This window comes from Trematomus bernacchii, unplaced genomic scaffold (assembly GCF_902827165.1).
Source record: "Trematomus bernacchii unplaced genomic scaffold, fTreBer1.1, whole genome shotgun sequence".
Taxonomy (NCBI): Eukaryota; Metazoa; Chordata; class Actinopteri; order Perciformes; family Nototheniidae; genus Trematomus; species Trematomus bernacchii.
Window position 1 is genome coordinate 581,485 of NW_022987821.1, and position 27,861 is coordinate 609,345.

At 42.4% G+C, this 27,861-nt stretch overlaps 1 protein-coding gene across 1 annotated transcript in view; it reads left to right on the forward strand.

Moving 5' to 3' along the window:
• tns1a (tensin 1a) overlaps nt 1–25,946 on the forward strand; it is a 36,117-nt gene extending 10,171 nt beyond the window's left edge. Inside the window, 19 exon segments of the mRNA XM_034151172.1 lie at nt 10,846–12,531; nt 13,331–13,411; nt 13,703–13,872; nt 14,324–14,468; nt 17,671–17,745; nt 18,530–18,556; nt 18,739–18,814; nt 19,348–19,783; nt 19,785–19,911; nt 19,991–20,077; nt 20,205–20,333; nt 20,824–20,919; nt 20,994–21,071; nt 21,161–21,232; nt 21,880–21,906; nt 22,141–22,309; nt 22,724–22,792; nt 22,917–22,946; nt 23,057–25,946. Of these exon segments, the coding sequence (XP_034007063.1) occupies nt 10,846–12,531; nt 13,331–13,411; nt 13,703–13,872; nt 14,324–14,468; nt 17,671–17,745; nt 18,530–18,556; nt 18,739–18,814; nt 19,348–19,783; nt 19,785–19,911; nt 19,991–20,077; nt 20,205–20,333; nt 20,824–20,919; nt 20,994–21,071; nt 21,161–21,232; nt 21,880–21,906; nt 22,141–22,309; nt 22,724–22,792; nt 22,917–22,946; nt 23,057–23,186 (3,710 nt within the window). The 3' untranslated portion in view covers nt 23,187–25,946.
• Nucleotides 25,947–27,861: the final 1,915 nt, after the last annotated feature.

Here is a 27,861-nt window from a genome sequence, read left to right on the forward strand (position 1 = left end):
GGAATGGCCAAGCACTGCAGGTTGGATCCTAATTGAATGGGTGGCTGGGTTCTCAGCACTCAGCAGAAAAAAACCTCTCGGCCAGTTTATTCATTTATCTAATTGCAGCCTTGGACGTGAGAATGGGATCGTTCAGAGGGAGCTGATGCAGGAACACAGTGTCTGTTTCTATAAGGGGTGGGAAAGCTTGTATTTGAAGATGTAGCAATGAAATTATCCACTGCTAAATGTAAGAATGTTCAGTTTGTTTAATGACGTAAAATAATACTCTTTTGTATTTGGCAGTCCCGCTATGAGAAATATAAAGAACGTTAAGTCTGATATATCGCTACACAGCTGGTCCGCCCTGCACTTTATAGTTTTGTCGATGCCCAAATCAATATAAAGCTTACTTCATCATTGTTGGCTTTGTGGATCTGGTGTCCAGAGCACCTTGGATTTTTACTGTCGATGTGTAGACCCAAACGCTGGCAGAAGTTCTCTTCCAGTTAGCTGGAACACCCAATGCCACTAAACGACATCGAGATATGTTGGCCGTCTCTTGCCAATTCTCATCACGGTTCCTAACCTTTATTTCAAATGTGGCTCTGCTCAACCCACAACCAAAAGGAAATACATTTTACGGACCCTTTTGGTTATTTACAGTTGACACAACGGTAGAGCTTTATTTAAGATCCAAAGCGGTCTACGATTACACAATCGTAGACTGTTTGAGGCTTTTAAATTCAGGCAATTGACGTGTTTAGATGAACTTATTGAGAAATAAGACCTTACATTTCTGGTTTGTTGTTGGAAAAAGTCATTGCACCATTGGGAAAACAGCACTTAGAGGATGTTAATATACATTTGAGTAAACAATCCCAACACGATGCCACACGAATAACATTGACTTGACATAATGGCCTATTTTTACATGGAGCGGCACAGTGGACAGTTATCACTCATCAGATATCATTTGGAGAATCCAGACTTGCTTATTTGTCCGGGCGTTAAACGAACGTTTCATCCTCAGGCGTTGATGTCTGAATGCATCTGGGGCTCTGCACTCATCCCGACGCCATTTTTAAACCCTGCGACCTTTGAAATCCAGTTGAGAGGACTCAACGAAAGATGGGTGTCTTTAAAGGGTCGGCGGGATTATGTAGCTTAGAGTTATGTGAATTTCATACTGATGTACATGAGGAACGCGAGGAGAGGCGCCTTTAGTGTACTTCAACGGAAAGTATTTGCGACAAGTGTTGGGGGGTGTGTGTGCCGTATTAGTCCAGCTGTTTGTGTTTGTATTTTTGCGCTATATGGGCTTGTATAGGTGTCTGTGTATGCCTTTTAAATGTTTGTACGTTTGTTTGGTGTTCTGCAGTTTTGTATGTGGTATGTTAAGAGTGTGTGCAGTGCACCTTGTGTTTGTCGGCTTGCCTTTGCTCCACTAATAGCAGCGCCGTGTGGTGGCAGCTGTCGACCCGAGGGTCAGACCAGTCAGAAGGCCACCCTTTTAGCCATAGAGTGAATGCACTGCTACTGGCAAATCTGCTCTTAGAAATTGCATATTAATCATTATAACATCAGAATAACATTGCCACTGTCGCATCATTTAAAGAACTTCTATACACCAAACATCTTATGCCAGTAAAAGCAAGAAATCGAGTGTACGGAGGAAACCATTGGCAGCCATTTTTGGTTTTAATCGTGGGCCCTAACAACATTGTTGGGACTACATAGAAATTAAGTTAGAGAATCTTTTGGTTACAGGATTAAAGTATTAATAAATGGATTGTGGATTCAGAACATAGGAGTACTAATTTCTGGATCTAATCAAACCGATCGAACTCAACCCTAATCATTAACCAAAAGGTAATATTTATTCATGTTGTACTTTGTTCAAGTCATAGAAAAATACATTAATTGATTTTTCTACCCTTCCCTAATTGGAATGGTGCTTCATGCACCTTCTTTAGTGAAACGACCAAAAGTAATAAAAGTACTCAGCGCCACATCAAATTACCGCTCGAATGTGTTCTAGGAATAAAATGATACCCTGAGTTCTCAAATATGAAAATAACCACTAAACATAATGTCTTGCCACAGGAGCATACGTGTGTGTGTTCCAGTGTGTGTGGGGTGTACAGTAGGGCAGAGGGCCCAGTGACAGCACAGCCTGTCTTCCTTGTTTACCGCCCCCGTCCCATATTTGGCTGGGGCCGAGCCCTGAAACATGTCTGGAATAGCTGGATAGAGACAGAGTCAGAGACGGAGATAGAGATAGAGAGGCGGGCGCAGAGAGAAGCAGAGAACACCAGACTTTTGCAGATTTGCCAAGTAAGTTATTGTGTTTATTGCTGGAGTTTGAATGAAGGAGAGAATAAGGAATGAAGTGAAATTGAGCAGAGGACGCAGCTGACCAGTGTTGGTTATTGAGTAGAAAACTAGTGTTTACTTCTCGCAACTTTATTTACAATTTAAAAAACGAAATGGCAATGTTTTAATGCTTATAACACAGTCCAACCAAATACTGCTAAGATAAGTTGCAAAATGTGTGTTTCTCTGTGAAATCCTGCAGGTTTTTACCCAGGAAAAACGTCATCTTCTCCCTCATTTGCCGAGACAAAATTACAAGAATACAACTTTTGTTCCTTCGGTCTGCAGATATAAGAGTCTGTGTGTCTGTTTATAGCGTTTCCATGTCAACACAGTTGCATCCTGTGTGTTTGGCTCCTATATGGTATAAAGTGAGTCATGGAGCGAGCAATTTGTGTGTGGAACATTTTATGAGCGAGCTGCAATTTGGGTGTACCAAAACTATTAGGCAGCTTGGTTGGTAACTGCATGTGAGCTGCAGAGAGACTGGAGTGGTATGAGATGCATGTAGGATAGATGTTGTTCAGTATTTAAAATAATATAACTTTGTTTATTTGTCCATATGTATATCGTTTAAATACTGTTTTATACATGTTTTCTTTTTGGGTGCAGGTAGTTTTGTTAGTAAAGTGAACACTAATTATGAGACTAAAACAGGACATTTAAAACATTTTATTTAATTGATTTTAAAGTGTCTTAAATCAATCATTTAGAAGTCTTTAAACATGCTAAAACATACGAAGTAGGATTGTTAACAGTTTAACAAATGCTTCTTGTGTGAAAGTCATGCAGCTCCAGATTGCAGGAAAATCCGACAGGCATTCAAAATGTAGTTTAAAATGTTCAAACTAACTATCATTAGGCTGTAAGAACACTGTTGAAAATGGGCATTTTCTGGTACAAATGCTGAATTCATCTCTAAAAACTATGTATTCTACCGATATGTTTTCAGCTTTAAAAGCCATCATTTTTATTATCTTGTTCACCTTAAAAAGACATCAGAATTGTGGCTTGCCATAAAGACATGTTTGTAACTTTTGCCACATGCATAAAAAAAGACATTTATTGTACCTTTTACGCTTAGTGTCAAACCCACGCACACTAAAAGTGGCCACCAAGTGAGGCTCTTTAAAGCCCTCTGTGTGTGTCTAGCATGAGCACATAATGCTTGTACTCAACCTCTCGCTGACAGCACGGTGAGCTGCAGCAGCAGGTTCAAATCCCTGCTGAAGGACCCCCGCTGAGCCACTCCCTCATCCTTTAATGCCTCCTTTCTCCTACTGTCTGCATAGATGTCTCCTTGGATCTGCGTCCTGCTCTGCTTTTGTCCTTTTTATATTCCAATGTCATCGAGTTGAGCTAACTGAGCATCATTTGTACATTTTTTCAGCGTCTCTTCTCTGAAAATTAGAAGACAACATTAGTTTGCCTGCTTTGGAAAGCCATGGTTTTGTTGACTTTATTTCCTAAAAGTAATCCAGAAATGTTATCAATCTGGATGTATAAATCCAAATGCTACAGATGGATAGTGTGTCCCTTATGTGCCGTGCTTAGAGTATGTATAAACACGGCACCCCAAAGCTCTCAAGCAGACAGATGACAGACCTACATGGAGGTAGACAGCAGGCAGATGCACTTTTATGACAGCTACTGATCCTCCTGAGTGAAAGACAGATGGACGGACAGATGCACAGGAAACCAACCCGACAGTCAGACGTACAGGGGCAGACAGGCAGGCCGGCAAAAAACCCTGACGTCATCCTTTTGGTCCTCTTTTTATATCTGAGGAAACATTACTCTGGCTATATTATTAAGTTATTGCGAAGATGCTAACTCGACCCATTTTGAGAAGCTTCAGTTAAAAGGTGCCTGGTTGAGGAAAAGTTATAAAGTGATAAAAGCGGTACTGCCTATCTCTTTAGTTATTCTACTTTCTTTTCCCTATATAATCCCATTCTTACATTTTCTTTTCCATTTACAATTTCACTTCTACTCCTTAAAAAAATGCAGTAAATGCAAACATGGATGTATTTTTCCTCATTGATAATCATTCACGCGACATTAGCAACGTTACACAATCTGTACAGTATTGTAACTGAATTTGAACTAGCGTTAGGGGTTAATTTGGCTTCCAAATCCCACTCTGCACCTGGATCTGGCGTTTCCTCTGTTGCAAAGAGCTGCTGCTTGCATCACATGTGCAGTGCAGCTGGTTGTCAGATATAAAGACAGCCAGGCAGAGAGTGTTTTATGACAGTCACTCATAGACAGACAGGCGGATGGATGACATCACCCCTGAAAAGCAATCGTGGAGACAGACTCTGATTCCGTCACGTCACGTTACCTCAAACTGTGACAGCTGGACACTTGGTGATAGATGACATGGCAGACATGGCAAATATAAATCCGCGACAGTTTTCCTTGTGCCAGTCACTGATACAGCAACCATGACACCTTTTACACTGATGGACTGTCAAATCATACCTCGATACTATAGAGCTCTTTCTGTCTTGTGCTCTGAAGCAAAAAACGTTAATTTGCAGCCTAAACGTTTTTTATGTTAAAAGGTTTGCAAGTAATTGTAAACATCTTTAGTTGGTAAAAAACAGATCACCAAACAAGCCTTAAAATCAATAATTTAAATAGAATTCTTGAAGGAAATATTTTCTTTTAGGACATGTCATTCAGTTGGCAGTCAAACCCAGTCACCCACTGTTGGCATGCAGACTTGCTGTCGTCACGCTGATATGAAAGTTGTAAAGATACTGCAGAGAGATACCCGATGGCTCGGTGACAACACCGTGTGTGTTTGGGCATGCCTGACTGGAAAAAAAATCCATCTTAGGCTATTTAATATTTTCTGGCACTGACTAAAAATAAGTTTGTCTGGAGTCAAAGTCTAGCCACAAATGAAAAAGGCAATTGAATGTTACTAATAATTCAAGAAGTATTTGAATCCAATACATTTCCTTTAAAGGCTTTTTCAAATAATGGTTAGGATTTATTTTGCATTTACACTCTCTGCTTTTTGAAGTTTAATGAGCTTGGCTCTTTTAAACTCTGTCATCTTGGTCCCCTTAAAGCTTCTTCACTTTTCCTAACTTCCCAGTTTTACTGGCTCACACGCACTCCAAGTTTCCTCCTCACCCATAGACCCTCTCCCCAATCCAAAGAGACCTTTCTCTTTCACAAGGCAACTTCCCACTATAAATAGCTCTTACAGTAGTTGTCTGCATTCATGCGAGTAAACATTAGCATTTAAAACATACATGAAATCTAACACCGCAGCCAATAAAACTGAGATTGTGGACCTCTTTCCTTAGAGGGTCAGACAGACACCATGGCCCCCTTTTAATAATGCATGTAAATGTTAGGTGTGCTTCTATATTTATAGGTGTCTGCGTTTTTCAAAAATGGGTTTGGTCCTTTTATAAGGTCATCGTGTCCCATTTAAGAGTGTAAAGCCTGTATTTAAGTTTCCATCATCTCCGAAAAACGTCTAGAGCAGCTAATAAGGAAAACCTAAAGGAGGAATACACCCAAACAAATTTTTAAATAGTTGGTGGTAGATTTCCTTTTTTTCAATTAGGTTCAATTAGATCAATAGGAGCTTGTTCCAGGTCCAAACAATCTTCTTGCAATTATAAGTTTCCACAAATTGAGAAGTTACTTTACTATACAGTACAATATGCCACAAACATAACATGATTACAATATGAGGAAACAGAAGTGGTCCTAAAACAGAGCCCTGAGGACCTTCTTCACTGGAAATGAACAATGAATCAACATGACTTATTTAGGACGTTTGGACTTCAGCGTTAGGTATTAAAACTAACAGAATAAAATACATGAATAAATAGATATGTTAAAAAGCCATAGAGCCAAGAGGTAAATGTAGCGTGTAAACTAATTACTTGGGGAAACAATCCGGTCGTAAGCGTCGTCTCTGAACTTCCTTTTTTGGTCTTAGTTGGCTAATGTGACTGTAAACAATATGAAGCACACCATTGGTCCGGATATGTGCTGGCTACACCGGAACCCCAGCAATATTGTCCCTTGCCCAAGAGGTTTATCTTAGTCAGACCCAAGCCAATGAGATTGGTGCTAAACTAGCACAGCTTTACACACAAAGAACTAGGAAGTACTATGTGTGCATGAATCACATTTAGCTACACCGCTAGCACCAAAATGGCTTACAGTCATGCTCTTATTGCTTTATAGGTGCGTTGACAAATGGGTTGCCTCAATCACCATGGGCGTGTTAATCTCAAATGTACTAACTATGTATATTATCAACATCCCAGCTGGTGCATTTGATACAGCAATAACAGTAGTTGTAGCACATTGTCTATTTATAATAAGCCATTGGCCACAGATGTTTTAATGGCTTTTTAATGGCCTCCAAGGCTGCGATGTGGAAATGAGACACTCAAGCAAACACTTAAGAGAATAGAGCCAAGAGAGGTGTGTGTGTGTGTGTGTGTGTGTGTGTGTGTGTGTGTGTGTGTGTGTGTGTGTGTGTGTGTGTGTGTGTGTGTGTGTGTGTGTGTGTGTGTGTGTGTGTGTGTGTGTGTGTGTGTGTGTGTGTGTGTGTGTGTGTGTGTGTGTGTGTGTGTGTGTGTGTGTGTGTAGTGTGTGTGTGTGTGTGTGTGTGTGTGTGTGATGTGTTGTGTGTGTGTGTGTGTGTGTGTGTGTGTGTGTGATGTGGTGTGTTGTGTGTGTGTGTGTGTGTGTGTGTGTGTGTGTGTGTGTGTGTGTGTGTGTGTTGTGTGTGTGTGTGTGTGTGTGTGTGTGTGCTGTGTGGTGTGTGTGTGTGTGTGTGTGTGTGTGTGTGTGTGTGTGTGTGTGTGTGTGTGTGTGTGTGTGTGTGCGCGCGCGCGCGCGTGCAGCACTGTATGAGCAAACGCCTCTGGCACTTTCACAAAAGAGGAAAGCACCTGTCGCATGAGTCAATATGGAGAATGGACAGGTGTGGGATTGTGTTTGTGAGTGACCAATATAGTGCCAAATTGATGAAAGGGCCAATTAAGATGCTACATTAGTATTTAGTTTTAACTGTACGTTTGGAAATACTCCATGAACCTAATTTAAATATCGTGAAATATGTAAATGAGAAGTGGTGAGAATGGCTTCCTTTCAGGCGGAGAGAATGCTACACTCGTTTACCACAGTAGGAAACAAGTTGTAAGCTATTTGTGTTGGCCAAGCCTTGGTGACTCAACCTATCTAATCTGCTGCAGCTATTTATTGACAGCAGAAGAAAGGTATTTGTTCTATTCAGATGGAGAGGTAGTGTTTGGCCCAGTCTTTGGATTTAATACCAGGCTATTCAGATCTGGAACTCTTCGTCTTCTGTACAGCAAGCAATGCAGGGTCATCAGATATTTTTGTTATGTCGTCATACTTGGTTTATACCTGGATCGCAGTGGTCATAATTCAATGGAGTGGAACACTGAAGGGCAAACTCTTTTAACTATAGTCACCCCTGCAGCCGTATACAAAAAATGTGTGCACACCCGGCACGAGTGTGTGGAAAATGTAAAGGTTGTGACCCTGAAATTCTTGTTTAGTTACTACCTGTCATGCCCAATGTTGGCACTTCCGTTCTTTACTGAGGACATCAGACATTCAGGCCTGTTTGCCCCTGTTAGTGAGCAAGAGAAAATAGCAAGGAAAGTGTTAAAGGAGGTGAGACTCACTCTGGAAACACTTCTGCTTGACCTGTGAGTCACCCCTGTGAAGTTTTTGTCTCCACTAAATCCTGTTGGCACACATTTATCAAATCAGTTAACCATTTTATAGTTTTCTTCTTGGTTAAAGAGAATTGTTTGCAAATAATTGCTCTAAAAGATAGTTTATGGTGATTTTGTGTACACTTCAATGTGCAAACACTGGTAGTTGTTGGTTGATTTGGAAGAGCAGCTGAAGTCGATGCCTTTGGGTCTGTTAGTTGGTTGATCAGTGGCAACATCCCCAACAACAGGCATCAAATTGGATCAGAAATGAATCAAAATCTTTTCCTGTGATACCAGAATAACGGCGATACCGCACCAACATTTTAAGGTTCTTACCAAAAAGAAAACAATTTTGGTTTGCTCCTTTCTTACCTCAATGCGCCGTGACAAGTCATATAACAGTCTCCCCTGATTTGACCTTGGGTGGGGTTAACCAGCAGCTGGAAAAAATGTCTCCATTGCAGACTTTAGCCTGTTTTTGCCACTGAGCACTCAAAGATCATCTTTTATGAGCTAGGAAAAGGGAATTCCCTATATCTTTGGCCGAGAAAAAAAGAGTGTCAAAGACAGACATCATCAGATGGTGGAAAATGTTTACCAAGTTCTCTGAAAACTCTTGAAATGATGTTAATAATCTGAATCAAAGTACTTGAAAGGTAAAACAATCTAGTTATTGAGGATGTAAACCATGCAGTGACAGGGTGACTGTGAGTGAGGGGATCCCCTCTAATGATCTCACCAGGCAGGGGTGCTGCAGTCAAACAAATGATAGTAGATGTAGTTTATTTAAAGTGATGTTGCTTCACTGGCAGTTGGGAGGTGGTGGTGGTGGTGGTGGTGGTGGTGGTGGTCGGGTCCCTCCCCCGCTGCCGGGAACAGCCACAGATCATCCCGGAGTGCCAGCTCACCCCTTTCGGCAGCTTCAGTGGTACGGCCCCGCCTCACTCCAGTAAAGCACATGTTGGGTGATGAGAGGACATGAATCAGAGAGGACAGGGAGAGTAAGAGAAGAAGCTCAGAAGGAGAACGTTCAGTCACTGAGAGGCTACCGGACAGGACAGTATGGACTAATGTAATTGCCAGAAAATCTGGAAATATTTCATCCTTTCTTGAGAGTTCCGAGGGTTGACCTAAAGCTCAGGTAAGAAGGAGGTTTCCATACTTTGATGTGATGTAATTAAGTCCCTTAATATTTTTTTATAATCGAGATCCAGAATTTAATACATTTTTCCTGGCAAGAAAAAACATTTTGTAGCTCTTCAAAATACAAATTTAAATATTTTTATTCAAACTATATATTTTCGTCTCAAAATGTTGTCCATAAGACTTTGTAATACATTCTGGTTACACTAAATTAAACACGGCTTCAAATAAAATGTACATCCTGCCATTTCCTCTCATAATGTTAATTATTATGTCATCATTAAAAACAACCACAGGAACAAACTGTGTTTACAACTTCCTCGCCTGCCCTTTGGTTCTTGTTGCTACTCTGCCTATAAGTTGTTGACATGGGTTTTGAAATAGCTGCATCCCAAGCGATTAACCATCTGCTTGCGGGGGTCGCTGAAATTGGAATACCCCACATATGAGCCATCTGCGGTCATGTATATGTCTTGTTTCACTTTGCAAATGTAAACTAGATTTGGGAAGCGAGGATTGGTGTATTACTTTCCTTTGTAAGCATATGTTTTACCACAGAATGAGCTGTTGCATGTATGATTGTTGCGTTTTATTGGAGCAAGTATAGTGTTTAATATTTTCTAAAAGTTCCCTGGCCTATAATTAAAGTACACATTGTGTGTGAATTACAGTATTCTACCTTACCTCTATTTGTGTGTCCATGTGCCACAAATGAGGCTTATATTTAAACTATTTTTCAAAGCTTTTCCTACCTAACTTTTCAACACAGACCTTTAAATAACATGTGTGAGAAGAAATTACAAATGAGTTTCTACACATGTCAGATACTTTAAAAAGATGGTGATTTTCCTCAATATATTTTTTTTACTGTTGCCAGGAAGGAGCGATAACTTTCCAAAAGTATTTTACTTTTCTTTCAGACTAAGAATGTGACTTTTGAGAGATCACATGGCACACAGTGTTACTGTTGAAGCTTAAAAACGGTCTAAAAGTATGCCAATGTCTTTAGACCGATTTTAGTTGTTACTTTGATTGTGCAACGTGTAAGCAATAAGCATGAAATTGCCAACATGATTCAGCAGCCAGAAATCAACTTGAAGACAGCTCATCCTCCTTCAGTACAGCTCTGGGCTTTCAAACTGGCATTGCTGCTCTTCTGTTTGGCTCGCAAAGACCAGCTGTTTGAGTGTGTTGGACAGGAGTCGCCCCGGTTCACGTCAGACCATGCAGGCCTGCACTGACGCAACGTGACAGTCGCTTGGGCCCTGCAAATTTGCTATTAATAGAGCCGGAGGGGCTGTGTTGCTGGTGGCCGGGCTACATGCTGAACCTGAGAGGCAAAAAAGATGGGTGCAGAGGGGGGTCACTGTGCTTCTGGTGTGAGTTATACAGGTCCATGCTAATGTGATAGGTCGGAGCCAATGAAACCTATTTGTGTGGGAAGACAAGATGATTGAAATCACCTCGAACAGGTTTTGTTTTCATCAGAATCATCTTGCAATTCAAAAAAGACAAACGGTATCCCTTTTTTCTACTTTTCAATGATGTGTATGGTTGGACCTGCATAAAAACATGGAACTTCTTTAATGACTTTAGTATACGTCTTTTTCAGATGTTGTTCACACCCAAGGTCCACTTGATGGAAGTCTATATGCCCGGGTCCGCAAGAAAGACTCCCTGGAGGGAGTTGTCACCATCAATGGCCTCCCAGTCCATGAAAACCCCTTGACCAATGTTGAGAACCCATTACAAAACCCCAGCCATCCTCTCCAAACCACTGACCAAACCATACCTGTGACAGGCCACGCCTCCCTTCCCGCTGTTGACCACACCCTCTCTGTGAGCAGCGACTCAGGCAACTCTACCGCCTCCATCAAGACTGATCGTACTGATGAGCACAGCCAGTCCTTACAGGGCGCCGTAAACCCCACCAACCCAACAGCGACCCAGCCGCCGCTCAGTCCGCAGGAAAAAAGAGAGCTCGACCAGCTTCTGAGCGGTCTCGAAGCATCAACTCAGCAGAGACAAGCCTACCTGTCCACATCCAACAGTCCAGGAGGTGGTGTCCGACACTTGGTCCCAGCGCAGGTGCATGTGAACGGGGGCCACACCAGGCTAGTTGGCGCCCCTTCAACAGAGGAGCGTGAGACGGATATTCTAGACGACGAGCCGCCCAATAGTCAAGAGGGAAACAGCGTGGACAGCTTGGGCACGCTCTCGTCTTTAGAGGGCCACGCCACACCGGCTGACCTCTACTACCAATCACAGACACCCAGCAGTAGGCCAAACGACGGACCCTACCTTGAGAGAGTTGTTATTGGGGAAAAGTTGAGCGAAATGCCCGTGCATGGAGTACAAACGCCCACGGCGTTGCAAGAGAGGTCTGTGGACTCTGCATCGCCACAGGGGGGATACAACAACTACCAGAATGGAGGAGGGATGTACCGATCACAGTCATTTGGGAATCAGCCAGCCAGCAGCCCTGAGACCAACCCCAAACTGATGCCCAGGGCTCCGGAGAGGAGCACCAGCAGCCGTGAGGCTGTTCAAAGAGGTCTCAACACCTGGCACCAGTATAGCCTCCCAGATGATCCGTTTGGCCCCCCTCTTCAGTCAACCCACAGCCTGCCCCACTTCCCCACCTCCGCCTCGCAGCGGGACATCGAGCAGTCCATCGAGGCGCTCAACATGCTCATGCTCGACCTGGACCCAATCAACTCCCACATGTCCAAGTCCCATAGTGCTCCTCCTGGGGAGAACAACCTCAATTCATCCCAGGCGCCATTTTCACAGACCCTCGCAAGACCCTCATACCAGGCAGACTCTGCTATCCATGGTTACAACAACTCAGGGTCTGTCAACAGCAACTTCCATCAGCCCCAGCGGTCACCTGGGAGAGTCTCAGCGTTGCCCAACCAGAGCCCAGTGACGGAATCGCCAGTCTACTCTCCCCAGAGGTCCAACACTGGCTACCAACACCAAAACATCACCCCAACACACACCCCAGAGCCCTACCTCCACACACGCCAAGCAGACCACCAATACCCGTCAGATCCATCCCCTAATTTTAAACAGCAGGTTCCAGTTAAGCCTGTGAACTCGCACCCAGGAGGCGGGGTTTCCCACTCCCCAGACCTGCAGGGCTTGTCTCCTTATCCAGGCTACAGTGCCTCTTCCTCTCCTCTCCCAACAATCACCCCCCAGCCCAAGGAAACGTCTTCTTCATCCTTGCCCAGAGAACAAGAGGCCGAGGAGGAGACGCTCAACCTGGGGGGCCTGGTGGCTCAACGCATCGCCGGTAAGGCTTAGAGCTATTGTCTCAAATGAGGAGGATGAACTAATGAGGTTTGCAATGCAACAATAATGATTGTTTTACAATAACAAAAGCAGAAATGAAATTCATTTTGGTGAGTTACGCTGCAAATCTTAGCTGGTTTTAGGTCAGGGAGATTTTTCTGCCAATATGATTGCAAAGTGATGGAGAGTAGTGAAAAAAAAGGCCTTTATCAAGCTGTAGTCTGCTGCCGGCAACTTGTTTCATCTTCAACTAGAGGCATCCTTTGTGTCCAGCACCATGCAGTGCATTAGCAGTGCAGCTTTAAGCAGCAGAGCTGGTAAGAGTGGAGATGGGATGAGAGTAAGAATAGCTAGGAGTTCAGAGAGGATCCAGCTTCCACGCATTGTCTACGTCCATATTTACATTTATTTGAAACCATGTGGATGCTCTCAAGCGCCTCCCAGTGGAAGAAAGTTGTAAATTCATCCTATTTATAACCATTTATAAACATGATAATCATCAACCATATAGATATATAATAATATAAACCATTTTATAGCAGCAATAAAACTGAATTGGATTATAAACAGGTTGTCATCTCATTTGACATATCGTTTGATTTTCTTCTCACTTTCATTAGATCCATTTCTGTTCTGATGTTTTTCCCCCTTTTCTGTTTAATCCATCTCTCTGCTGTATGGACAACCCTTCCCACCATTTGCTTCCACCTCTGCACCTCTCTCACCTTCCTCCTCCGCCTTTTTCCTCCACCTCCTGCCCTCCATCCACGACCCTGACCTCCCTCCCTCTCTGGGAACAGAGTACAACGCTCGTATTCGGGGCATCAGTGCTAGCATGACACCGCAAGAATCTGACCGCCATCGCTCCTTTTCCTTCTCTGGTTTGTCCACTTTCCCTCGCCTTCTCTTTGCATTTGTGGAATCTTTCATGACTTTTTATTTATTATTATTTCTGCTCTTTTTCTACTTATCCTCTGCTTTTTGTATTCCCTTCACTTCTTGACTTCCCATATTACTTTTCTCTGTCTGGCTCTCATGATAAAAGCAGGTTACTTATGATAGTTAATCTTCTGGAAAACAACCCCAGGGTGGGGCACAAGCAACATCAAAAAAGCTGCTTTTCAAATGTACCTAGGAAAGTTCCACATGGTGAATATGTTGTGGTGTTTTAGGGGTACGCTCCAGAGGAATGACCCCAGAAGTGACTCAGGAGAAGGGTCGGGGTCGGCGTCGGACCACCAGCGAGGGACAGTACCAGAGCAGCCATGACAACACGTCGGTGGTGGATTCACCGGACTTCACCCACAATCTGGCCCTCAACCCGGGAGGAAGACCCAGAGAGGTCAGCATTTAATAGTGATGATGAGAAAGGAAATTAGACAGTGCCATTTCCATATCATAACAAAGAATAAAAGGCTCTCACTGCTGTTTAAAAGACACATCAAGTTTAAGGTTAAGCATTTTTTTTCTTTTAATAGTTGTAAATCACTTCGGTTTTGTTCAGTAAGCATAGCAGGATTTTCTTTATTTACCTATGTTATAATTTGGACAGCGGTGGAAGAAGTACTCAGATCCTGTACACATGCTCTGTTACAAGTCCTGCAGTCAAGTTGTTACTTAAGTAAAAGTACAGAAGTATTAGGATCAAAATATACAAAAAGTAAAAGTAGTCATTATGCAGAATTATTTATTTTAGAATAGTTTATATTATACAAATATTTTTGCATACACATTTTGGTTGTCAAATCACTTTTCTGATATCTGTGTGTGTGTCCTCTCTGCATCTCTTCCAGGGTCACATGCACAGCTACCGGGAGGCGTTTGAAGACGACGATGCGGAAGGGTTTCCCAACAGTCCCACCTTCAGAGGCGGTGGTGAGAATTCCCCCCAGACCCCCAGCTTCCCCGTGTCGCCACAGACTCCTTACTTCAACTTGTGTAGGTTCACCCTGCCTGCAGACTGAGGGCTCTCTCAAATCCTCTAAACAATTACCTTTGCCTTGTTCCTTTAAGTTGAAATGGTGAGAAAATGTTTGAAAAGAACAGGAAAGGACACGTTTTTTTTATTTTTTAATCGAACTCACTGCTTAATGATGTTTTATTTCATTTTAGTAGGGTTGCACAATTCAAAATGAAACACAAAAAATGCACAAAAACACACGCACACACACACAATGGACACCTTGTAAACTCCCTAACATAAACAGACACAAAAATGAAGTTTAGGCAAAAAAAATCAACTAATAAACCAATAAATATTACTAACATATATACATTTCCCAACCTAAACGCTCAGTATCAAAGGAAATGAAGTCTCTCTTCACAGTCATGAGCCTCCCACACCCCTTCTTTCACATCTGCAGCCTCATCAATTTCTAGAATAAAACTATTCCCTTGTTCACCTGCAGTATTTACCCCATAACTCCCTGTATTGTTAGTGTGCACTATCCCAGCCGAGGCATTGAGGTGAAATTCAAAGGGAATACTTGGCGTCCCTGCCATCACCTGTAGAGCCGCACAGTGCCGCTTCACTTCAGGACACTCGGGTTTGCCCTCTTGACCCCAGGCCTCGTAACTTAACCCCCTACCGTCGACCCACAGCCAACCTCCGGGGAAGAAACGCAATCCGGTCCACACTCGTTCCGTCGTCTCCCTCTCCTGTAGCTCCCTCTGGATCAGCAACATCTCTGTGTCCGAAGTAACGCTGGCCAGGTCTCTGTGATGCTCCCTGCAGTATTCCAAAGCCTCCTGCCAAGTCTTTCTCTCCCGCACCACCACCACTGTGTAGCAGAAGAAGTTCAATTTAACGTATGGTGGTGCATCGTGCCAAGAGTAGTTCTTAATTAAGCCGTGGTCTTCATGTGAACGTTTATTTGGCTGACCGTTTGCCCAGAAAAATGTTGACACCTCTGCGCCTCCGGACCACGTCCATTTGTCAGCGTCTGTGGGATTCCTTATCAGTCCAATCCACATGTATTTAGTGGAGTCATTTGCAAGCTTCATAAGGTGATTGATCTCAGATTTGTATCTGACAGGAGCCAGGTCTGTGTGATACTGCTGGCAATAGGCGAGAGCTTCAAACCACGTCTTTCTCTGTTCGATGTAGACGTACTTGCCGAGAGTTGCAGACAAGCTCAGCAGGAGCAAAACCATGGTGGAGATTTGATCCATCACTGTCTCGTGTTAGAGAAGGAGAGACAGTCCTGCAGCACACTGAGGGGCTTTAAAAAAATGTATATGCTGAAGATGTGACACTTTTTGTTTTGCATAAGGCGGGCCCCCTCCTTCTGTCTTCACATGTTTTAATGAGCACACTCAGCTGCTTACTTCTAGTTATGAAGTATTCAGAAGTATTTTTCCAACAAAAGGACTTTTCAAATTTGAGGAGCATAGAGAAACGTATCACATAATGAAATTCCGATTATTGTATGTTTTAAAGTATTTATATTGACTTGAATGTGTGAGCTAAAGAAAGGCTCTTGATCCATTGACATGACAATACCTCACGATTATAGTCAAAATAATCCACAATGACCATATAAATGCTGATTGACATGGAAATAATAATAACATAACTTTTGTTTTTGTGCATTTTGTCTTTTTTATATTCTGGTTATGATCACCCCTTGTCCTAAACATACAGAGATAGAGCCCGCCTTTACATTACATCGCACGTTTTCCAACGCTGTAAAACAAATGTTGAATTTGCTTCAGGAAACATGAAGCCCCGCATGACTAGACAGAGCACATAGCAGGTGTGTGCAAATCATGTTTATGGAGGACACAGGATGCAGTTTGTCTTTTTGTTTTTCCTCAAGAAGCAAATTTAGAGTACATATGTAAAGAAAACTGGACCTCTTGTTCTTTTAGTTCTCCTTTGCATCGTCTTCTGCACATTTAAAATGTTTACACTTCAGATATCTAGAAATATTGACGATGCACTGATGTCATTTTTCATGGTTTTACATGTACATGTCCTTTTTTGAAGTTAATAGAGCCATACACACTGAAACAAACTTTGACTTATTTACAAACCATTAGACACCGACCCCCCTGTTCAGCATGTTTCTGTGACGGATTGTCAGGATACTCTTGTTAACCAGCCCTGCCGCCCCCCCCCCCCCCCCCCCCCCTGCAGTCAGTCCTGAACACACACAGCTGCTGCAGTAAGAATCTGCTCTGTGGTTCATATCTAACGCTCTCCATGCCACCTTAAAGGGATAGTACGGCTGTTTAAGTGGGTCAGTATGAGGTACTCTTTACTGTAGATAACACACTGACTATAGATAGTACCTCGTACATCCCCACTAAATAACATCTGAACTAGCCCTTTAAGTGAGCAAATATACAGAATCCATGTCATGCTTAAGTTAAATTCCCGAACGATTGATGTCTATTCGCTGGAATACAAAGGATCACTTTACCTTGTTACGTTGGTAGCCGTGACAGAGGAAAGTGACTGTTCAGATTCCTCTCTGGCTCCCGAGACAGACATTCTCTGACATCTTGTTTTGGAAGTAACTCTTCAGTTTTCTTTATGGCAACATTACCAGAGTCAATCTAACCTGGACCCAATCATGGTTTTAGTAGCAGCATGCTTTTAATCTGCCAACCATTTCATGACTACATACCTGTGTTGTGGATGGCTGATTATGTTCAGCTACAGCGCCATTATTTGTTTGGGGGACAAATTGCCAATTCATTTATCTAGTTTCACACCTTTTTGGAAAAAGACCACTGAAAAAGATTTCGTATTTATTGGTGACACTGATATCTGACATTTTTCATGTCAAATAATTATGATATTTAAGCGAGTACGAAATGGTATATACTTTTACTTTGACAATTTTCTCCTTTGTAAAGCACCTACGGTATTTTACATTACTATAACATATTTTGTTTGAATTTGTACATGATCTGGCATTTGAAAACATGCACAATTTCAGCTTTATATCTCGTTTTTTTTATATATATATGTATCATTGTTTTGATGCTAAAGTGAAGAACTGTTTTTTCATTCCTTAAAGTGGTTGTGTTTCATCCTTGCATGGCTTCAGTGTACAGTTCTCATCCCACTGCCATCCTTAGTGTTACAGTAATGCTTTCTTGTAATATTTCTTTTTCCTCTCGTTGCCTGCAGCTCGCTCTCCTCCAGGTCTGATGAAGACTCCTCTGTCAGCGCTGGGCCTGAAGCCTCATCACCACGCTGGATCAGGTCAGTTATCAAATATTATTTATTCATGTTCTGTCTCTCATCTTGCAAATATATTTCCGCTTGTTTACAGTGTTAGCTCGTTGTTTAAACTCCTTATTAATCACTTGTGGAAAATAGAAAGATACTAAAAAATGTCAGGCTAAATTTGGGAAGCTAATATGTTGTCCTAAACCAAAATTAAATTAAAAAAAGACATCCTTCAGGAAAAAATTAAACAATATTACCTTTCAACATTTCACAATAAATCACGGTTGTGGATTTACGTAATGAGCATTATCTAAAATCGTTTTTAGATCGAATGCAAAAGAACTGTGGTCTCGATGAAATTGCAGGTGACACGTTTGTTTCAGTAGTTTGGAAGTGAAAGAGAACACAACTTCCCAAATCTACATTTTTAAATCAATCCAAACTAGATATATACAATCTAAGCCTTAACCTTCAAACCAAAACACACTCTCAAAAGCAAAGAAAATCAAACTTAAAATGATGTAGCAGACTTAAAAATCAAATAAAAAATACCCATTCCTGAAATATTATACATTGTGATGGTGTGCTCAGTGCAGGGTCTCTGCATTATGTCATCCTGTAGCTCTGCAGTGATTAGCTGCAGTGATGTTTAGCTTCTGCTGCTTTCTGCTGCTTTAAACTGGTACTACACCTGGAGCTGGTTCCACTAAATGCTAACAGCTAACACTCTGCAGTTCTGGCTTTGCGCTCACATGTGTCCTCCTTGTCTCCTCCTCTCCCACACATCTCTTCCTCTCTTGCCTTTTCTCGCTGTCAGACTCTGATTCTAATGATGGAGATCAAGGTAAGGGCACTGCTGCACAGCTCCTGACCCCCACACATTTCCTTTGTTTTTTAACTTTTACACTGCAAGCTAAATATTTTCTGCACCCCAGGTTTCCTCAGATTCTCTTTTCAGGACAACATGTTGAATGACACACTAAGTTGAGACTAACTGTGTGTTTTTTGATGCTCTGTATTCTTCAGATAATCGCAATTTTGGGGAGTCCAGAGGGTTCAACGTTCCTCTCTCCTCCAGCAGTCCCATCCACAGCGCTGATGGGTGAGTGCAGTTCCTCTGTGTATCACTATATCATGTATGCGAGTTTCATTGTGCAACTGAACACCACCTTTTACATTTAAATTGTGAGGAAAATAAAAATTAACATGATTTAAACCTATGAAATAATCCACAGTCAGACAGCTGTTGTCTGTAGTCAGTGATTTTAATTATTGGTTGTGATGCTGCACAAAAAGTTCTAGTCTTAAAACAGACTAGAGCTGCAAATATAAAAAGTCATTTTTGATGTGAAATGTGAAACCACCTGGGATCACGTTGGACTGACATTTTGCACACATTTCTAGTTATTCTAGGAATTGATCAGGATATTAATTAATAATGCAGATACTTGCGCAGCCCTAATACTTTGTTTCACCTCTTTATGAAGCTACTTGCAGGACTCTTGCAGCTTGAATTTGTATCCTCTTGATTCTACCTCTTGTAGGTCACTTTGGACAAGAGTATCAGCTAATAAAATGTAACGTAATATAAAATGCGGTCTCAAAAATAATAACTATGTCTTTTTTTGTCTGTAGAAGGAGGGTTGGTTCTTCCGATGGCGCCCCTCATCCCTCTCCCTCCTACTCCAACAGACCGGGGTCCCCTGAGGGGTCCCAGGTCAGCGTCATGGGTGTCCACACGGTCCCCGGGAGCCCCAACACGCTGCACCGCACCGTGGCCACCAACACGCCGCCCAGCCCCGCCCTGCAGAGACGCCTGGGCCAGGGCAGCCCCTCGCTGGGCCGACACCCAGCCGCCGTCCCCTCCAGCCCTCTGATTGGCCGGAGCCCTAAAACAGTAGGCGGTGGCGGGGTGCCCCCCAGCCCCCTGATGGGGCGGCGCATGGCGGGGAGCGGGCACAGCACGCCCGACGAGCTGGGTGCTGCCTCCCGCCAGGGGAGCGCCCAGCCCCCCTCCACCCCCGCCTTCCCCGTCTCCCCCCAGCTGCCGGAGAAGAGGCACATGTCCAGCGGGGGACGTGGAGAGGACGGACAACAAGAACCTGACCCCAGCCAGCGGGGGCAGCACGCCAAACCTGACTGGCACACACACTCTGACCGGCACACACACTCTGCCCGACGGCCCCAAGTCCATATACGGTGAGACATGAGCGAGACGTTTACTGCCTCTCAGGATGTTTGTGTCCTCTCCACTTATCATTCCCCTGTCTCCAAACAGATGGCTATCCGGACATTAAGATGAACGTCAAGTTTGTTCAGGATACGTCCAAGTACTGGTACAAGCCGGACATCACCAGAGAGCAAGGTGAGGGCTCCAGAGTACAGAGTATACTCACTATCATTCATCAGTCTCCAAGTGAAAGAGAGGAAATAACAATAGTCACTATGTCCTTGTTTTGCCTCCTTGTTCGTCTCCTCTCTCCTCCTTCCAGCCATCAATGTGTTGAAGGACAGGGAGCCGGGGGCCTTCGTCATCAGGGACAGCCATTCCTTCAGAGGAGCCTACGGCCTGGCCATGAAGGTGGCCTGCCCCCCACCCACCATCCAGCAGAACAAGAAAGGTAGAAATCAGTGTGGAAGTTTCATTATTTATCAGAATATCTGACCGTTTAAAAATGCTTTATTCAAAAGTTTTTAATCCCGCTTCCAGATACAGTTTTACTTTAAAGTCCAAGGCACATATTTCTATTTTCATATAAGTTAAATATGAATAATCTAAAAGGTATGGGTGAGTATAGCAGAGATTGGGACGGGCGAGGAATACCTGTTTATGTGTTAAGGGGAATGTGTTCTTGTCCAAATGTTTTACTGATACTGTTTCAATGTCCTTGCTTCAGGACATTGAAAAGGGTAATAATATTTTACATTTAAGGGATGAGTGTGTCCATGCTAAGGGGCAACGTTTTCTTTGACTTATAAGGCAAAATAAAATATCTATTGCTCACAAAATACTGATATGTTTGTACATTTTTTAAAGAAAGAAAGAATATCTGTCTTTTTGAACAAGTACTGGTCTTAATTTCATTGTTGCTGTCTTAATATGTGTTCCAGTTGGTGAGTTGACCAATGAGCTGGTGAGGCACTTCCTGATCGAGACGAGCCCTAAAGGAGTGCGTCTGAAGGGCTGTCCCAACGAGCCCTACTTTGGTGAGCATCCAGTCCTGTTTGTTATCATCTCAAATCAGAGTGAGTCAGCTCATCAGAGACCCTCTGTGTTTCAGGCTGTCTCTCTGCTCTGGTGTACCAACACTCCATGACTCCGCTGGCTCTGCCCTGTAAGCTCATGATCCCCACCAAAGGTCAGCATCCCCCTTTTATTTTCAGATTGTACTTATGAATATTTTCTGACAGCATTGATCCAAGTTGTTCTCTATCTTGGCATTCACAGACCCAAATGAAGAGGCGCTGGAACTAGCAACTCCTACTGATCCAACGGTTGAACTCCTGAAGCAGGGAGCAGGTAAGCTGTGGACAGATGTTCTTAAAAAGGTTTTACCACTGCACCTCTGCTTCCATCATCATGGCAGAAAGCAACATGAATATTTTTTGGAATGGAAGCATGGAGGCACTTTATGAATGACGTCATAAGCAGAAGAACATAGTAGTTAATGGGACACTTTTCAGATATTGTTCCATCTAACTTAAAAAAGCTTTGGCTATTAAGGTGGCTTAAACAATACCACATTGTACTGGATTTTCACACAAATGTCCAGATAGTTCCTCTTGAAGTATACATTTAGAGTCAAGTATAACATACAAAAAAATACACATATGATGCACAGAATTAACAAAAACAAGGGGAAAAAGACAAAATATGTTATTGGTTAGCCAGTAATTATCAAAGACAAAAAATCTAATGACAAAGAAAAGAATATTTAACTTAACAAACACACTTACTGTACATAAAGCAGTAAAACTAAAGAACCCCAATATTTTGTTAAATTTGACAACTGAGCCGTATATAGTACATCTTATTTTAAACAAAATATTTGATACATAAATTGTCCCACCTTGGTAAAATCCGACTTCGGCATGGGGCATGGCCTGTTTGGAGTATTTCCATGGTTTTTACATTTATCCTTAATTTGCTCACTTCTTGCCTTACAGTTCAGAAGGTTCCTGAGGAGGCTCATGGTAAATAAAGACTGCTTTGCTCTGCTCCATCGTGCACTCTGTGATGTCGCCTGCTCTCACAGAAACATCCCCCATTATTATTTGCTAGCTAAAACAACCTTTAGTGAAATGCATGTATTGAAGATAATCCAGTCACTGTGCTGTGCATGATACAACCCCTCCCCTTACATTTACCTGCATGCACTTCCTGTTTCTTTATTTATCTAACAATGCATCTGTGTTGTTTAATTCTAGCGTGCAACGTTCTCTACATCAACTCTGTGGACATGGAGTCCCTGACGGGGCCTCAGGCCATCGCCAAGGCCATCAGTCAGACGCTGGAGAGCAACCCTCTGCCCGCAGCCACCAGCGTGCACTTCAAAGTGTCCACGCAGGGCATCACGCTCACCGACAGTCAGAGGAAGTGAGTCAACGCGCAAAAACTTTCAAACAAGATGGCACATGGGGTTTAATTCATTTTATTCGCATACACCCACACGACCCGTGAATACAATTTGAAATGTGACAGGAGAGGTCAAGAAGCCTCATACATATCTTAAAAACAATAGCTAAAAATAAATAAGAAGAAATAAAATAATTTGGAAAAATATAACAATAAAATATGGGTGTTTATTTTTCTTAACGATGTCTTGTAATAATTCAAAGAAATAGATAAACAAGAGGCAATAAATAAGCAGAGAAACAGTGGTGCTTTGGCGCCCTCGTGTGGTGATTCTGAAGACGACACTGTGGCAGAGTGCATTATTTATTATTAAATATGCTTCTATTACACATGTGTGTTTACTGCTGTGATTAATCTTCCTCTCTCTTGCTGCAGGCTTTTCTTCAGGCGACACTATCCCATCAACACGGTGACCTTCTGTGACATTGATCCCCAGGACAGAAAGTAAGCTAACTTGTTTCGTACATATATCATAGACAAACATAAATCTATGTCGCTGTTGTAAGTTGAAAAAAATCATTATGGAACGTTGGAGGGGGCCATTTAAAAACCTGTTTTCTTCTAATAGGTGGGGCAAAGAAGGAGGTGGCTCAGTGAAGTAAGTTGAAATGCTTTAGGATAAATTAGTATTTGTGTATTTTAGAAACAATTTCTTAGGCTATAATGTTGCTCGAGTATCAAAAATGCTGTTCTCTTCATTGCCAACAGGCTTTTTGGATTTGTGGCGAGGAAACAAGGAAGCACAACAGACAATGTGAGCCACCTGTTCGCGGAGCTGGACCCAGATCAGCCCGCCTCCGCCATCGTCAGCTTCGCCTCCAAGATGATGAAGCGGTGAAACCTTTGGCGTCCGAATGGCAGCGGCCATTTTGAAATCTTCCTCCGTCATTGGAGTCGCCGGGACTCGATGGTGTCCTTTTTCTTTTCTGTTTCCTGTCGGTTTGTTTCTGTTTCCCTTCTCTCTCTTTTTCTCTCTGCCTTGCTGGTTTGTCTTGACTTTTTTGGAAGAGGTGAAGGATTTTGGCGTGGATCCAGAGCGGGTTGTAGAGGAAGTGCGGTGTGGAGCTGAGAACGTGACAAACACGAAGGCCATTGAAGGGAGAAAATCTACTAACTGGGGGAAACCTGTACTAGAAGAAAAATGCTGGCTAAAGACTAAAGGAACAATGCTAAGTTCAGTCGAGGAACGCGTGAAGACTCGTATGTTTCAGGGGTTTTCTGTTGTCGTTTTTTGTTGATTGATTTACCAAAGGTAGTTGCAATACAAGTGCAAAAATGATGTAGCTATTAAGCCATTATTATTTCCTCTTTTCAAAAGATGAAGAAAAAAAAAAAAGAGATTTCTTCTTGAACTCGTCTTCAGGAAAAAAATGTTGGCCTTGATGGCTTTTAGCAAAACAGAGTCTGAAGACCTTATGCATGTTAGCTTGATCTTTAAGCTTGGTTCTTCTACCTTCCACCAAACTCATCCTGAAATCCTTTAGAGTGGTCGCTTCCAGGTCTGATGTGTGTCAGAAAGGGCTCTGCAGTGACCAATGGGAACTGCAAACCAGACTTTGAAAAAAAAAAAGAAGGAAAAAAAAGTGCACAGATGCATCACCTCGGCCTCCGGTCCAAGTCTGACCACCCCCCCTCTCGCTTTTATGGGATTACTGTCCTGGAAATCAGCAACTCCTGATCGCATGGCAGATGGAGAGAGACCACAAGATGGCGCCACTCATCCAGGCTTGGACCCCCCACCTTTTCCCCCTTCCCCCTTCACCAACTGCTTGCAGTAGTGGATCTGTTGATAGACACTGAAACACACTGGAGATCACCAGGGACTGGCCCCAATGACCTGGACCTATGCACTGTTCTTTATGCATGTTGTTGTCCCAAATTGCACCCCCCCTCCCCCTTCCCCCTTCCCCCTCGCTCATAGCTACATTCAACATCACTGAAAACATTCTATGCTGTGTGCTAAAAATGACTTTAAAACCTCCGGACACTGAGGTTGTATGACTTGTCAAAGACTGCATGAAAACTTTTTGTACTCTGAAAAAAAAAAAGAGTCCTGAAAAAGAAGTAGAACAACCCATTGTTGAAGTAGTCACATGATGGTGAGATGCTTTATTTTTCCTTTATTTTCCTTTTGTTTTTGGTCCATTTGAGCCAGGGTTACCTTTCACTGTATCGAGGACAGTCCCGTCTTTGTTTTTTCCTTCCACAGTGTCGTCAAAATTTACATTTAGATACCTTTTAGGGCAAAAAGATAAAAAACGTAAGGAGTTTCCACACTGTGCGCCAATGCCTGCTTGTTGAACACACGCTCAACCACTCACAATAAGCTAAGGAAAATTGATATTGATATAAATGTACATAGATATACTACTTTGAAAGGTGACATAGCGAAAAAGTATTTATTTTTGTTGCTTTGGTCCCTCATGATTACTCATATATACATATATTGTACAGTCTAGATAAAGAAGATTACCTAACGGGGTTGAGAAAAAAAGATATACTTATTTTGGCTAATGATTTCAAAGTCTGACGATTTTGAAATGTATTTGAATATATGGTGTACATTACTTTGTACATGTATATGTTTTGTTTTTTTCGGCTTGTCATGTTTTTCATTTTACGTTTTTGCGTTCTCTCAGAACGAGATAGGGCATGAGTGAGATAGAAGCGTCTGAATTGCATGGACAGAAGCATTTGAGCGCTTTTTCGACAGCTCACAGAAGCTAACGCGTCGTAGATGGTAGATGATTTTTTGAAAAAGGGAAGCACGCTAAAATTTCAGGAGCAAACCCTCTAATGCAATATGAAACAGCACCCATGACAGTTACAATTATGATTTTGCCAAAGATTCAAACACTATGGTGCATGTCGCTTTTACTCCATTTTTCTGTTCCGCACACATTTCGCTCCGCTCAGTACGTGCAGAAATGTGTGTTTTTGGTCATTTCATTTATACAGGGGGGCCTGGGGTTTACACATCCACCATGAAGACCTTTTTTTTTTTTGTGCAGACCTCCATCGCCCGGTCTGCTGTGTCCCGGTTAGAAGTGTGTAAACGAAGCACTTACATTCACAATGCCAAAAGAAGAATCCAAATTGGAGGTAAATGAAGTTGGACGTGTCTCTGTCAGACTGCCAAAAGGTGTCTGCTCCGGCCCTCTCGAAAAGTCACTGATTTATTTATTCTTATTTATTCTTTGTTTTAAAAAAAATATCGGTTCCATTGTCATTATCGCAGTTCAGTGTTAAAGAATGGAGGAATGTGTGGCGGCGCTTTGTTTAAAGCAAAGAGGTTCAGTGCAAATGATTGACTACTAACAAAGCAATTTTTTGGATAAATAAAAAAAAAAAAATCTCCTAATTGAAAAAAGCATTTGACCTGTTGGCTTTGAGTCGAGCGTTGCCATGTTTCAGTGAAAAAGAAGTGATTTCAGTGACCCGGTGTACAGATGGGACTTGTCGAATGAATGTGCTACTATGAATGTACAAAAGGGTCTCAGATTTTGTTTGCGCTTATCATTTACATTATATTGTCATGGCTTACCTGTTCCTAAGGAGAAAAAAAAACATTAAAGCAATACAAATCAGTTACATTCAAGACATTTGGGTGTTCTTTTAGATTTGAGTGTGTTTGTAGACGGTATGGTCCTTCCTCAACCTTAATCACTAGCAGCACTGTCAGCTGAATTCACCTCGTCAGGGTTCATCTGGAACACATGCTGCGTGTTCCGAGATTCACGAAACCAATCTCCTTCCTACGTGCTGCTCTCCTCACCTATTCACTTTTTTGTTCATTTTCAACTGAACGGCAAATGTTTCTCGCCTTAGATTTAACCATGTCTCCAATGTGTTCTGCTGCTCTTCCTGCATGTTTGTATGAAGCTATCGAAACAAATGATGATATTATTGACTACAGCCACAAAATTATCCGTTTTTGGCCCTTATTCCAAGAACAAATATTCCTGGAAAAGCTGTTTACATGGCTAATGAAGATCGATAGTCCACGAAAGGTCCTGTTTTGCATGCAGCTGTCCAAATGGGATGATTTTTAAAGTATTCCATCAGTGGTGGACAAATGACACCATGTAACCACAGCATTCCGTTTTCATTCCTTCAACCACATTCTTGAAAAGTTTGGCGTTGCGATGTTTGTGCACATCCAGAAACTTGTTGATATCCAAGTCTTTCATACTGTGTCAAAGTTGGTGTGTTTCTCCTTGAGACCAGATTTATTTTCTTATCCAAGTCTTGCTAACAGAGACAAATCTGGCAAGAGGTGGTGTGTAGCAAACTGTGACAAGATCCCCAATACCACACATGCCCGTGTGCTGTTGTCCAAAAAGGCTCCTAAAACCTGAATTAAATCAGACTATGCCACATATCTTAATTGGTAAATGCCACATATAAAAATAGTCATTGATACAGTACGTTATTTAAAATGTAGTTTAGCAGTGCTCTAAATGACATATTTGTTATTTTTATTTTTATTTTTAGAGTAATATCTCTACCATTTATTTTTTCTTGATATTCTTTTACAATTTGGTTCTGTCTTTCAGGTGGTTCTCAGTTGATATTCCTGACTAGATCAGTTTTAAACAAAGCCAGAAAACGAAATACTCCACCATCACTACCACACAAACACAAACGGATTGATAACAGGTGTGTGTTTGTGGCCGAGACGCTGAGCCACTCGGGGGAAATCCAGAGAGAACCAGGCATCTCTCCAAGCAGTAGCCCCGTCTGTTTGTTTGTCGGCTGCTGGAGCCCCACCACGCCTGAGACCGGCGAGAGTCAGACGCATGAGAGACAGCCAATAAAGAAATATAATCAGAACTCTGTGAGGTTCTCACGGCTGCAGACAGTGTTCAAACTCCCAAATATGCATGACACACTTCCCCCCTGACATATTACATACGCACTGTCGCTCTTTTTGCCTCGCCGCGGCACATTATGAGCTGTAAGGGAGGTACGCATCATGGGTCCTGGCTCAGTTCATAGACACTACTACATATAGGCCTAGATTCATTCATCCACACAACACGGACTCATGTAATGGTCCCATGCGGTGAGTGGAAGCCATGTTCCTGGTCTTGTCTGCAGCAAATGTGATTTGATTTGATTTGACACCTTTATTTAAACAAGGAAATCCAACTGATAGCAAAGTTTTCTTTTACAAGAGATCCCCTGTGCGCAGCATAAGTAAGAAGCACACTCAAAACCGAGCATATGTCTTGGCTGTAAAAACAAAAGTGAGAGTTCAAGCGTCGGATCAGAGGCGTGACGCCCCGATACCGTGTGGCTCGGGGGTTCAATCGACGGACAATTCGTAGAATTAAAAATCAGGACCAGATGCCTCTGCTTTGAAATCGTCTTGGAAGGAGGAGCGCTTGGATGAAAGCCACCGTGATGGTCCAGTCTACAGTCCGCTAAAGGTGTTCTACGTCAAAGAAGCAAGAGAAATAAGTATTAAATGTTTAGGCCCTGCGATCAACCAAGGTTCAGAAAGTCCTGAC